General features: G+C 39.2%; 1 protein-coding gene across 1 annotated transcript; it reads right to left on the bottom strand.

Moving 5' to 3' along the window:
* Nucleotides 1-1,040: 1,040 nt before the first annotated feature.
* On the bottom strand, nt 1,041-9,571 carry vwa1 (von Willebrand factor A domain containing 1). Its single transcript, XM_089012912.1, has 6 exons — nt 9,261-9,571; nt 5,688-6,245; nt 3,211-3,540; nt 2,854-3,129; nt 2,236-2,505; nt 1,041-2,015 (listed from the first exon to the last, which is right to left on the bottom strand). Exons 1-6 carry the CDS (start codon nt 9,343-9,345, stop codon nt 1,987-1,989), a joined length of 1,548 nt encoding a protein of 515 aa, XP_088869038.1. The 5' UTR covers nt 9,346-9,571; the 3' UTR covers nt 1,041-1,986.
* Nucleotides 9,572-12,889: the final 3,318 nt, after the last annotated feature.

The following is a 12,889-nucleotide window of genomic DNA, read 5'->3' on the forward strand; positions in this document are numbered from 1 at the left end:
TGGTACCAGTCAATAGTAGGAGATAGACTTGTTAGTCCGTCTCACAATGCTGAAGTGTAGTTTATTCCGCCGCTTACCGTCTTGAGTTTGCACGTTTTCCCCGTGTCTGCGTGGGTTTTCTACATGATAGTTCCTCCCACATTAAAAAAAAAAAAACATGCATGTTAAATTGAACATGAAAACTCCATACAAGTGTCAGAATCGAACCGCCCTGTTAATTAAAGGATAACCGACAACATTTTTTGTTTCCTAACTGACATCAGAAAAACGTTTTATTGCATCTACAATACCCAAAACACGCAGGCTGATATTTTTAGTCAAATGCAAAACACAAATAAAAATGACTTAAAACTGTACTTCAAATTGAAACCGGAAATGGCCAGTTTCAGAAGGTCACGCCCCCTTGTCCGTGACGTCACGCCAAGACGTCTTGCCATGCTCGAGAATCAAAACAATGGCTTTAGATTCGAAGAAGATGCTTTCTTGTTACTCATCCAGTTATTAATATGATGAAGAGGAAAGCATAAATGTTTGCAATCGATTAACGAAGTCCTTTCGTGTCATTTTGAGGCGTCTGGACTCCAATGTAGCAGCGTCCCAGAAAATGCACAAGATGGCGCCCAAGCTCCGTTGGAAATGGGCTGATTTGTCTGCTGGGAATTTGTTAGCTAGTATCAAAAAGTAGTCTTGATGCAACGCACAATGATTCACCATCGCGTTATTTATGTGTTTTCCTTCTAATTTCGCCATCAACATGGATCAACACGAAGTTTTCAGACCAAACAAAGTACCCAAAATGCATTGTGTGTCGCTTTCTCGGTCAGGGGCGTTTCAGACGTGACGTCACGGTAGGCATCGTCACCAACTCAAAAACAAGACTTTCTGAATATTCAGTGCGAGTCTTAAAACGTAAAATATAGCTATATGCGGTGGAATCTTTGTAAAATACGCTCAGTAGAAGTCATGTGAAGTAGTCAAAACGTGCTCAACCGTGTACGTTTTCCTTTAAAAATACTGAAAAGTGACAAAGACACAAAAAAAATGAATCTGGATACATTAAAAAAAAAACATTAAATGGCTGTATTTGTGCTGGTGTTACAAAACAGATAGCCGGTTAACATGTTTTAAGTCTTCGGGGACGTCGATCTCTTTTACGAAGAGGAAAATGTTGTACATGTTGACAGTAGAGGGCAGCAAATACTAAATCAGTGACAGTCTTAACATGGAAAAAGACAACATTTTAGTGTGTTGACAATTAATAATCCTAGTTACCTGGTGTGAATAAATATGACTAATATAATCAAGGCAATTGTATTATGTTTGTTTGGTTAAAGGCCACACTGAAGGGTTATTACAGAACAGTACATTGGCCTCTAAAAGTTGCCAAATACTGTACAATCAGTACTTTATATAAGAATAGACCAATGTTAACTTTTATTTTACAGGGATGGTGTGTATTTAAAAAAAATCAAAAGAAATGCTTAGGGCATTAATGCCCCCTTCGTGCAAACTATTCTCCAAAACAAGCCACATCAGTCACTCAATGGATGGCCAGCATAGCCTTTCAACAAAGACATGAGATACATTAATTAGTTTGAATGGGCCTCTAACAGCTACTGTATACACAATTTGCCGCATTAAAGGCAATTTTTGGATGATATTAAATAATGTTGAAACTGAGATATGTTTCTAAAATTACACATGCCTGGGAAAGCATTAACACAGAGCTAATTGAAATATGAACACAAATAGTTCTTTTGTGTTCAAACTTTTTTTTCAGACAGCAAGCTCCACATTGTGGCGGAGCACTCCTTAGTGTCTATGTTTTCCACACGAGTGCTCAATACGCCAAGACACACATCATTCCTGGATGATATTCACAGAACAAGGAGAGCCATGGGAAAATATTGTGAATGAATAGTCAAAATTGTTCTTTTTGCCGTGAGCCTCCATGTTTGGTTAGGTGCTTTCGTTGCTACCGCAGTGTTATGATCGGTAGCCGTGCGTTGACACATCTGAAAGGGCAGAAAGAGAACAAGACAATAGCATAAATAAGAATGAAATGGTGAGTATTCGGGAGGACAAAGTGCAGCACCAGATTAAAAGGAAAAGTTAAACGTTTTACTTTTGTGTTTAATTAACTTGTTTTTGAATTACATTCATCCAAACTATATACATACTCTATATATTTGTTATTTTTTTGTTTAGAAAAAGCATACAGAGCATGCTGCTCACCTGAGGCAAATTTTGCCACGCAACACAGTCCCTCCCCTCGTGCTGTCTTATAAATGGGTGACACACACACCCTCGCGGAAGGAGGAAGGTTGGTGAGTCGCGTCGAAAGAGAATTGGGCGGCAGGTAGAAAGAAGAGCGCTGATCCACTCTTTGTTGTCCTTCCCAGGTGAGCCAGTAGCCCTTCAAACCGTCAAAGCTTCCTCTCCAGTCAACTTGCACAGAGTGGCTGTCCACTGTCGTCAGGTGCAGGTCAGCCAGAGCTGGAGTCACTGCAAAATACATCAGAAATCAGGAGCCATACAACAATAGAAAGTGGCAGTTGTCATCAATTACTGGGTAGAATGATTATCCAACACGCCTTGGTTTTGCACCAGTGAAAAGGAAGTGTATAGTACCCGTCAGCACACATGGGAACACTCATGTTACTTAAAGGACAACTGACGCCTCCGGACAAGTTGTGTCCATAATTTGTAAAATAAAAAAAGAAATAAATATTAACATTTGAGTTGTAAATGTAGATCAGTATGTCTGACACTGTTTAGGATAGCAGAGAAGGCCTTGATGGGCCGGATGCTCCACCACTGTTCGTTAGCCACCAAGTTGTTCGTATAGCTCACCTTCTTGCGTGCAGGCTTTGACCGACATTGCCTTGTCCTTCCCCGATGAATGCCGGGCACTGACCGTAACCAGGTAAGTGCTCCCTGGTTGGAGGTTCTTGAGGAGCGTGGAGTTTTGAAGTTTGTCCACTGTGACAGTATGTAATTTTCCAGTGGGCAGGGAAGAGTATTCTATGTAGTAACTTGTGACAGTCTGCGGCTGGACGGGACCCCAGCTCACTCGGATGCTGGTCGGTCCTGATTCTGAGACCGTGACCATAGCCGGACTTTGGATTTCTGGTTGGACGAGACCAAATAAAACATAAGCAAAGATCATATTTGAGGAAAATTGTCACGCTCCAAAGTTTAAAATCCAACCTGATTGTGTCGTGAAGGTGACCGACAGAGTGTTAAAAGCTTGTTCATTGGACTCTGGAGTCAAAATGGCAGTATAGGTAGTGTCAGGCTTCAATCCTGTTAGCCTGACAGTGTCAGAATCTGATGATTGAACTAGTCTCTGGTAATGACTCCCACCAGTGCTCGGACTGGTCCCAGGTCCACTTCCTCCACTTCCTGTCCCACCCGATGGATGTGAACCGTAGCGGATCTCGTAGTAACCCGCCAAACCGGACAGAACAGGTCGCCACTGGAGCGTGGCAGCGTGAGAGGATACATCCCGGACATTAATACGTTCAGCACGGATTATCTCTGTGGAAGGCATAATGGACAAATGTAAACATGAGTGTGATGTTTGCTCGAAATCAAAATCTGAAGTTGCTCACTTACTAAAATTATTGTAGAGTCTTGTGTGCTCTTTCTAAGTCAATGTACCGTATTTTCCGGTGTGTAACGAGCACCGGAGTATAAGGCACACCCCCAATGAATGGTGTATTTTCAAACGTTTTCCATGTATAAGGCGCACCTTCAGTGAATGAAAAAAGTTTTCCAAATAGTATAATATATGTGTCCATAATTTGCAAAATCACTTCAAATGACTTCTACTGAGTACATTTTACAAAGGTTCCACCGCATATAGCTATATTTTACATTTTAAGACTCGCGCTGAATATTCAGGAAGTCTTGTTTTCGAGTTGATTACGATGCCTGACGTGACGTCACATCAGGAACGCCCATGACCGAGAAAGTGACACACACAATGCATTTTGGGTACTTTGTTTGGTCTGAAAACATTGTGTAATATCCACCTTTATAAATAATATATAGTATATTTATATAACTTAACTATGCAGGTAAATTTGTCACTTATCCCCAATGCAAAATTCACTCTATAAAAATATTTGTCAGTATTTTGGACCACACTGTCATTCAGACGATGGGGCAAGACAGAGTGCTAAAAATGTCTCAGCTTGAGACAGAAACCAGAGAGCAGACCACCTTGGATTTCTCAATACATTCGTAACCCCTGCAATAAGACCTCGATATAGACAACCCGGTCAGATACTCTGAGGCAAAATAATAACATTGAGGTGTTATCTGGGCATGTAACCTGATCTGTTTGTCTTTGTTGTGCACATACAGTAAATTGAATTCAAACATGGCTTTGAGCAGCACTGTGAAGGTAAAATTGTTGAGGAGTCCCAGGGGGGTGTCCAGGCAGCTTCCTAATCTGGTAGCAGGGAACTGGACATGGTCCTCGGTCTATATATATATAAATGAATATATGAATTTGTACGCGTCTTGTCTGTCACAGTAGCATCGGATGTATTAATCCCTGAATAGATCACACTATCTCATTACACATGAGCTCAGTTATGAATCTGGATTGCCATCCCGTGTCCATGTCTGTAGAAGGATGCATGGAACTCACAGCAACTCGAAATGAAACCTCTGATCTGGGTATTGGCACTTCCAAGAGGTCATTGCGGTTTGGTAGCATAATGTTTATGTCCATCCAAGAGCAATGACCTTGTGCTAGTGAGACCTGCTGTTGACTTAGCATAGTGTTTCAAGAGATATTATTTGTTGGTGGCTCTGCATTATATAGCAGGTTTATATTTAAATTTTGCATCATCATCGTCACTGAAAGCTGCATTTTCAAGTAAACCAAAACAAATACAGTGACGTCTTGGCTTACGTACTTAATTGGTTCCCAGAAAGTGTTTGTCAGGCGAAAAGTGTGTATTCCACACATTAATTTCCCATAGGAAACCATTAAAATGAGAATAATCCCTTCCCAGGTCCCCATAAAACATAATTTTCAACCAAATAAGCCTTGAAACTACACAAAGTATACCTTATTTTATGTATAATAAATGTGCTATGGTATTGTAATTAAAGAAATCAACTGTACAGTATAATAAAGTCGTTTTATTTACCTTTGTGATGGTCGTTGGTGGCTTGATGGAATGGATAGCTTTTTGCATAAAGTGTCTCAAGGAGCTCTGCGTTGTACATCTTAGAAGTTGTGATATTGCAACAGCAACAGATGAAGGGAGATACACGAGAAACTTCATTAATAGTTGGTCCCTTGCTTGTATATTCTCGTCAAATTGTACAGATGGCTTTGTGGAGCCTGATGGGATATTTTAACCTTGCAGTCTACACGTGGATCAAACCTCTCAAGATGGAGGACACTGATTTGCTGTGGCGATCCCTTGAAGGGTAAAGCCGAAAGGAAAAGAATAAGAAATCTATACTCTGCCTTTGAACTATCAATAAAGTTGAAACGAGTTCAAATTTCACTGTGTTTTCTATCCATTTTCTCACCATTTCAATTTTATTTGTTTTTTTTTCACTTTTGTTTTTTTGTTTCAAGCTCTGTCGTCTCCCTTTCGTGTGTGTGTTTCTGTTTCAGACTTCTTCTTCTTGTAGGCTTTGATATCCATCAAACTCACCGATGATGGCATCTCGCAGATCCTCTAAGATGATGCTCATGTCATCAATGTCCACGAAGTACAGGTGGTTCTCGACAGGTGGCGACACAACTTGCCTCAACACCTGATAGTTACCGTGGCCGGTGGAGACCACCAGCACGGCCACACCTTCATCCCTCAGCTCGGCCATTGGGCCAATCACATCGCCCGGTTTCACTCCATCCGTCAGCCACACCAGGACCCTCGGGAGCCCCGAACGAGCCCCGCCCACAGTTCCTGGTCGCAGCACTTGATCCTTTGCAATTTTCAACGCTTCAACGGTGTTGGTGTCCCCCCTCAGGGGTTTGGTGGCTCTCAAAGCCCCTTGCAGGCCACTTTGAGTGCGGAAGGTGTCGAAACCAAACTCCAGACGAGGTTGGGTGCCCACTTGAAGAAGGCCAATTCTCACCTGATCCTCCCCAAGGGAAAATGGTAGGAGGAGTCCAGACAGGAAGTCAAGCATGCGGGAGTGCTCATAGGACGATACGCTGCCGGAGGAATCCAACAGGAAAAGGACGTCCCCCTCGCAGCAGTTAAGAACTGTATCGAAAAATATGAAAGGGATAAAAAGGTAGAAGTCACACATTGTTTGTTCTGTATTAATAAAATACGGTATTTCTAATGTTGACCCACCATCAAAACTGCTTTTCTGCACCCATCTAGATCTCATTCTCTGAACTGCCATTACAATTCTATATCTCAATCCCTAAAATTACTCCGCAAACAGGTACATACGTACTTGATTGTGATGTTAATCTGTGGTGTCAGTAGTTGTAAACCTTTTCAGACATTTCCTTTCATGCCTCCAAGATACACATGACACATTTTCAAACTCAGAAAATGTCTTTGAGCATTGCCTCCCACCAATAGTTAGCATGAACGTCTGCAATTACAGTGACGATAAGAGAGATAGACGCACAACAAATATAGCAAGTCCAAAGTGAAACCGTCAATATGATATCATCGGGGTCGCAGTGCTTAGAAAAAGCTGCCAAGCTAAGCACATGTCAGTTTTTGTAACTGTTACATTATGTACAATATGTCATGTTTTCACTGGGTATATTTCTTATATTTGTCTTTATTCTTAGAAATAACAAAAAAATGTTTTAGATAATCGCCTAAAACAAGATACAGAATTTGATTCTAAATCTATCTATCTATCTATCTATCTATCTATCTATCTATCTATCTATCTATCTATCTATCTATCTATCTATCTATCTATCTATCTATCTATCTATCTATCTATCTATCTATCTATCTATCTATCTATCTATCTATCTATCTATCTATCTACCTAGGGGAGAAGGAACAGAGAACACTATAAAAAAGAAGAGGGGCAGTCTGCGGGTAGTTCCATGTGAGAGAAGGCAAGGAATGTTTATATGGTCACGCTCACCTCACAGAAAGTGACAGCAATAGAGGAAAAACTTAACAGGATATTTTGGAGTGTGAGATTTTTAGACCGTGAATGAGAATAAAGTAAACCAAACATGCAAGTGTCATAAATCAGATATGCACTCAGAGAACGACTAATCATAATTATAACCTTTTCTCCTATAGTGTATGAGAATGTTGAAAGATCTCACTGTTTGCAGTGAGGTGTGAAGCTATACACAATTATAACATATCCAAACACATTATTGCTGCTTGTCTTTCCATCTCAATGGAGAATTATTTCCAATAAATCTCACTGTTTAGACTTGGGAATGCGTGGGGGGGGGGGTTCGGTTTGCCATATCATAACAACCGGCTCCCTCACCACCATCTGTAGTTTTGTGCAGGTATGTGGTTTTCTTTAACACCTGTAGCCACAATATGAAGGCTTGAGGTACAGAAAAGGGAGGATCGTATAGAGGCAGTTCTGAGAAAGGGCCTACTGTCTCTCTGTTTCATTCCAAAAAAGTTTGACATGTTTCAAGGTCAGGAACTGTCAGTTTTTCCACACCAAACTCGTCCAAGAATGCTCTTATGAACTGTGTGAGGCGGGTTTAAAAGTGACCAGAATATTTTGGTAAAATTAAGAATTTAAGAGGTGGGATCTAGTCCAGTAGTACTCAAAACTTTCACACCAAATGCCATCTAAAAATAAAACACGTTAAAATGTGATTGGTTTTCATGGAAATAATATTATGTGCGTCTTTAAAACATTGGGCATATTTTGAACAATGACACTCCACCTAAATATTGGAAGAAAATGTCCTAAAAAGTCCAATGCAAAGAACTTTTGAGCAGTGCTTATTTCGAGAAATGACCGTTAAGATGTGTTTCAATACTCGTGTCCACATTTTGCATCTGTTTCCGAGTTTGTGTAGTCTAGGGATTTAACCCACAAGAAATTAATTCCACATTTATTGGTGGACTCCTGATTGAAAGATGAAGCCAATCCACCCTTTGGTTTCGCAACAGAACACATGGAGAGAGTTTTTTTTCAGCAAATGTGAAGTGCAGATGGCTTTAAGATACAACAGAAAACAATTCTGCAATATTCTAATTTACAGTACATTTCACACAACAGGGCCATTGTTTTCCAAATGTAACTGCGAACAGGCACATTTGCCATTATTTCTATATGTTAGGGTTGAATAGATGACATGTAGACAGGTGCAAACCTCTTTTTTGCTGCTGAACTTTGAGTGGGTTCAACACAATCATCACCTATTCATGGACATAGCACAGTGTCAGCATCTCACCCACAACAACTATCTTAACTCTCAATGACAGACTCAGCAGTTAAAATGTACCACTGAGTTTAGCCTCCTGAATGCTTAAGGTTTTAGTTTTGAAGGAACCATATATTTTAGTTGCAATAATATGATGATGCATCATATTTTTTTTTCAAAGGAAACACAAACAGACACACTGACGGAAAGAAAAGTGACAATAAAAGAAATAAAACTTGTCATTAGGATGAAGATATATTGAAATAAATGTACTGTGTTGTGTCATCGTCCTTGTGAAATAAAAGATTTTCTGATTTCTGTTGTCCTTTGTAAAACTGTCTTTTTTTCATCAAAATAAAACATCTGATTTTATTTTAGAAAACATTTACTCTCCCAGTGATTGAATCTCTTTCAAAAAGATTGGTGAGCAGTTTTATAATTTTAATGTGTTATTGCCTAATTGTTATTATTTGTTTAAATCTTAAGCAATATCAAATAAACAACTTGTGGTAATATAGACAATAAACACACGTAAATGCAGGATAAAATGGAATAGGCAATCGTAACAGAATAGAACTATAAACAATAACGACATAGAGATGCATGTATATAATGTACACATAAGTTCTCTCTCTCATCAGAATCGCTATTATTATCATAAAAAAATACTAATATAAAAATGCTTCAGGCTTTCATTAAGCTTTCATTAAAAAAAAACCCTCTCTGTCCTTGCTCTTTTTTCCTTAATTGTCACCATTGCATGATCCGTCCTTCAACCATATTATACGTTATTGTGCGAGCGTGTTTTTATGAGGATCTTATCTTTCTGTCCAAATGAAATGGATTATTATTATTTAATTATTTTTTTTAATTGGATTTAGATTTGACTCACCTTCCTCGGGTGCACCACCCTGCGCATTCAAAGTATTCGGGAGCAAACATATGAGCATCCATGTCAGAATCAAGTGGCTCTCCATTCCTGCACCGACAAAGGTCCAGCCACCTAATTACAAAAAAAAATTAAAACATAAATGCGTTGCTGCGGCGTTTCAACATGACCGTACATCCACAAAAATCAACATGGGGCGACGAACTCCCAAGTTTAAAAATGAAAATTCCAGTCAGAGCATAATTGAGGATTGGTTTTTGTTGCGGGAAGAGACAACTTGGACAGGCGAGTGGTACTCGTCTGACTGTCCTCCGTCGCATGAGTACGAAACACCATTGTCAAGAGCACTGTAATAAAGAGCCGCGTTTCCGGTTATTTGGAGTTTTCAAAATAATAACTATCGTTTGCGCTTTCCTATTTTTTTTCTTTTTAATATCAGTGGTGGACTTTTAGGGACGGCAATGCACTCTCTGGCCTCAGAACTACAGACCTACATTTTTCTTGATCAATTGGTATTTATTCAATGAAAGATGGCTCTCGGTCAATTCATTAGATAGAAATAATGTTTGGGTGCACTATTTCCTGTCCATATGAACCCAAAAGATAGTGTAGATCACATACTGATTTAAACAATAATGACCAGATGTCAGTCCCTCGTTTTTATTTTTTTTATTGATACACTGTGCAACCAGTGTTAAAACTCCTTTCATCTTCCCCCTTGGTGTTTGCCCTATTATTGACAGACAGTACATATCAACAAGTGAGATTTCATTTTCACACCGGTATTGGGTAGCATGGGGGTGGTTATTATTTTAATTAGTCCAATTATTATATAGCATTGGGGATAAAGTAAAAAACAATTTGCTTCTAGATAATTTTTCAGAAGTTAAAAAAATGAACAAAAATGTAGGTGAACTCAAATCAAAACAAATTAAATTATTCGATCAAATTAAATTTCAACTCAGTATGTTTAATCTCGGAAACCGTAAAAATTGGGTTTCATTTGACAAAAAGAAACACGTTTACAGAACGAGTGTCGCTTGTATTGATCAGCCAAGTAAAATATATATTAAATAATTGCCTTGGTTGGGCTAAGGTTGTTGTCATAAATGTCAAGTTTTACATTTATTTCAACTTAAATTATTGTTCTAGCTCCAAAAACACAGTGTTTTTGTTTTACAGATTCAGTTAGTTGTTACCACTTCCTTACTTCTTTCTTCTCTACTGCTGTAAATCCACTTTAAGACCTAATTGTGAAATGAACACGTCAGAAAAAAACCTCCGGCATTTTATTTGTCCAACTTGACTTACCTCACTTGTGTTCTCTCCTCACTCCTCCCCTGTCAAGTTTCCCCAACCAAGAATAGTCAAGAAGCTCGTGTTCACCATTCCACATCTTGGATATGAGACAGAATAGTTCTCCTTGCAAGGACAGAAATACATTTTAAGTGCAGCAAATCTTCTTCCCACTTTGTCAGCTATAAACATGAGGTTGTAAACAACACAAGGGGAATAGCATCTGTACCATACTGTAGATAAGGCTTTTGACTTTGATAGCCGAATAACGACTGTTCCCTAATTAATTACTGGATGTGTCATGCTCAAATAGAGATTTTTTTTCCCCATCCAGTAGCCCCACAAGGTACAAGTGACATAATTACTGTCGCAAAACACATGAAATACAGTGCAATATACTACATAAGAGATGTGTCAATTATTATGTAACAATAGAGTCAGTCAAAAACATTATATTTACCGTAATTTCAACCAACTGGGCAAGAGTAATTTCAGGCCAACTAAATGGTATGCGATGATCAATATTTATGTTGACTGTTCTCAACAGTTTGGGCATTTGCATTATGCACTTTGTCTTTTGGCTTTGCAACAATTTGAGGAAAATCACAAGTGCATCAATGGCGTTTATCTAGCTACATTTTACCAAATGCATATTTGAAAGTACTGTTTTCATCTGTGACAGTTTTCAGCACTTTTCAACAGAAAAAAAACAACGTGCATTTGCGATCTGAGGCCTGATTTAATATATATGCATTGTTATCAAAAAATACCCCAAATGAAAGCATTTTTTATACATATAAATGGGAAAAACGTGTTTAAAAAGTCCTCAGCAGAGTGTTTTGGACATCTTAAACTTTGAGATTCACTGGGGGGTAAGTGTTTCTGCCATTGAAGCGATTCGGGAACGACTAGCACGCATCAAAGGCATAACAAAAACTTCAACACTGTTTTTGTATACGTGTTGTGTGACAGAAGCCAAGTGGAAAAAAAGACGGGAGGAGGTCCGATGGGATAAATGGACTGGGGAGGATGCTGGAATTCAAGTGGGATTGAACAAAAGTCTGGATTCCACTGTGACACTGGATTGAAACATGTCTTTTGTTCCATTAAAAGCACTGACGATTAACGCACCCTTTTTCACTCACACGCAACTGGCAAATTAACTCATTCACTCCCGGTTTTGGTTTTTCTTGCGGGGGAATTATAATTTAGGAATCTTTTTTTTCTGATGAAAGAAGAGAGTCTAAGATTTCTTACGCTGCATTGAATGTTTATGTAGTCCTAAAACTCAATATTCTGTGGGTTCTGGAATTTGAGTGAAAACCCTGGCACTGAGTTAAATACTACACTCCGATTAGGATTTATAATTGCATCTGCATCATCAATGCTGGCATATATGCAAGACTTCTGCAGAACTTGAACATGTTCTTACATGTGAATGAGCAGGACTGTACACAGTCAATGACTGTGTTATTACCACACATGGGAGTTCTCTTCCAGCGTTTTTGGCAGTAAATCGGCTTGATGTATGCTGAATATTCTCCCTTGGATAGGTATGAGCATATCTCACTTTTTTTGCACGTGTGTATTAAATCACATAGCATATAGAACGCACAGATGACTGACCCGTGTGCAACGCGTGCACATTCAAATCACAGTCTGCATTTCGTCTATATTGCATATCAATCCACATATATTTTTTTTCATTTGCACACTCTTGTGTCAGCACGTCTAAGCATCTCAAACTGTACGTGGCATTCTGCAATCTTTGCTGTAAGTGGACGCAGTTGAGGGGAAAGAAATATGTCACGCCAGTCCTGTGCTGTAAATTTAAAGGACAACCGACACCATTTTTTTTGTTGTTTCTGAACTGACATCAGAAAAACGTTTTCTAGCATCTAAAATACCCAAAACACGCAGGCTGATATTTTTGGTCAAATGCAAAACACCAATAAAAATGACTTAAAGTGTCCCAAAACTGCCACAAAATGAGCTCGGAACTGGGCAGATTCAGAAAGTCCCGCCCCCTTGTTCGAGACGTCACTATTGGTTACAAACTGCCTTGCTCCAGAATCAAAACAATGGCTTCAGAGAGTTCAGATTCAGAGAAGATGCGTTCTTGTGACTCATCCAGTTATGAATATAATTCAAATGGTTCTGAAGAGGAAAGCATAAACGTTTGCAATTGATTAAAGAAGTCCTTCCGTATCAATTGCAGCCATCTGGACTCCAATGTAGTGCCCAGAAAATGCACAAGATGGAGGCCAAGCTCCGTTGGAAATGGGCTGATTTGTCCGCTGGGAATTTGTGTAAACTTACACCTTCTTTATGCACGT

This window comes from Hippocampus bargibanti, linkage group LG01, assembly GCF_051943395.1.
Source record: "Hippocampus bargibanti isolate YZ-2025 linkage group LG01, ASM5194339v1, whole genome shotgun sequence".
Classification (NCBI taxonomy): domain Eukaryota; kingdom Metazoa; phylum Chordata; class Actinopteri; order Syngnathiformes; family Syngnathidae; genus Hippocampus; species Hippocampus bargibanti.

Excerpts from the sequence above, each read along its gene's own strand:
- vwa1 (XM_089012912.1), bottom strand. The coding sequence starts at position 9,345 with ATGGAGAGCCACTTGATTCTGACATGGATGCTCATATGTTTGCTCCCG. Across the intron at positions 3,130-3,210 it reads CACCTTCACGACACAATCAG|AAATCCAAAGTCCGGCTATG; the intron begins GTTGGATTTTAA and ends TCGTCCAACCAG. Across the intron at positions 2,506-2,853 it reads CAAAGCCTGCACGCAAGAAG|TGACTCCAGCTCTGGCTGAC; the intron begins GTGAGCTATACG and ends TGTATTTTGCAG.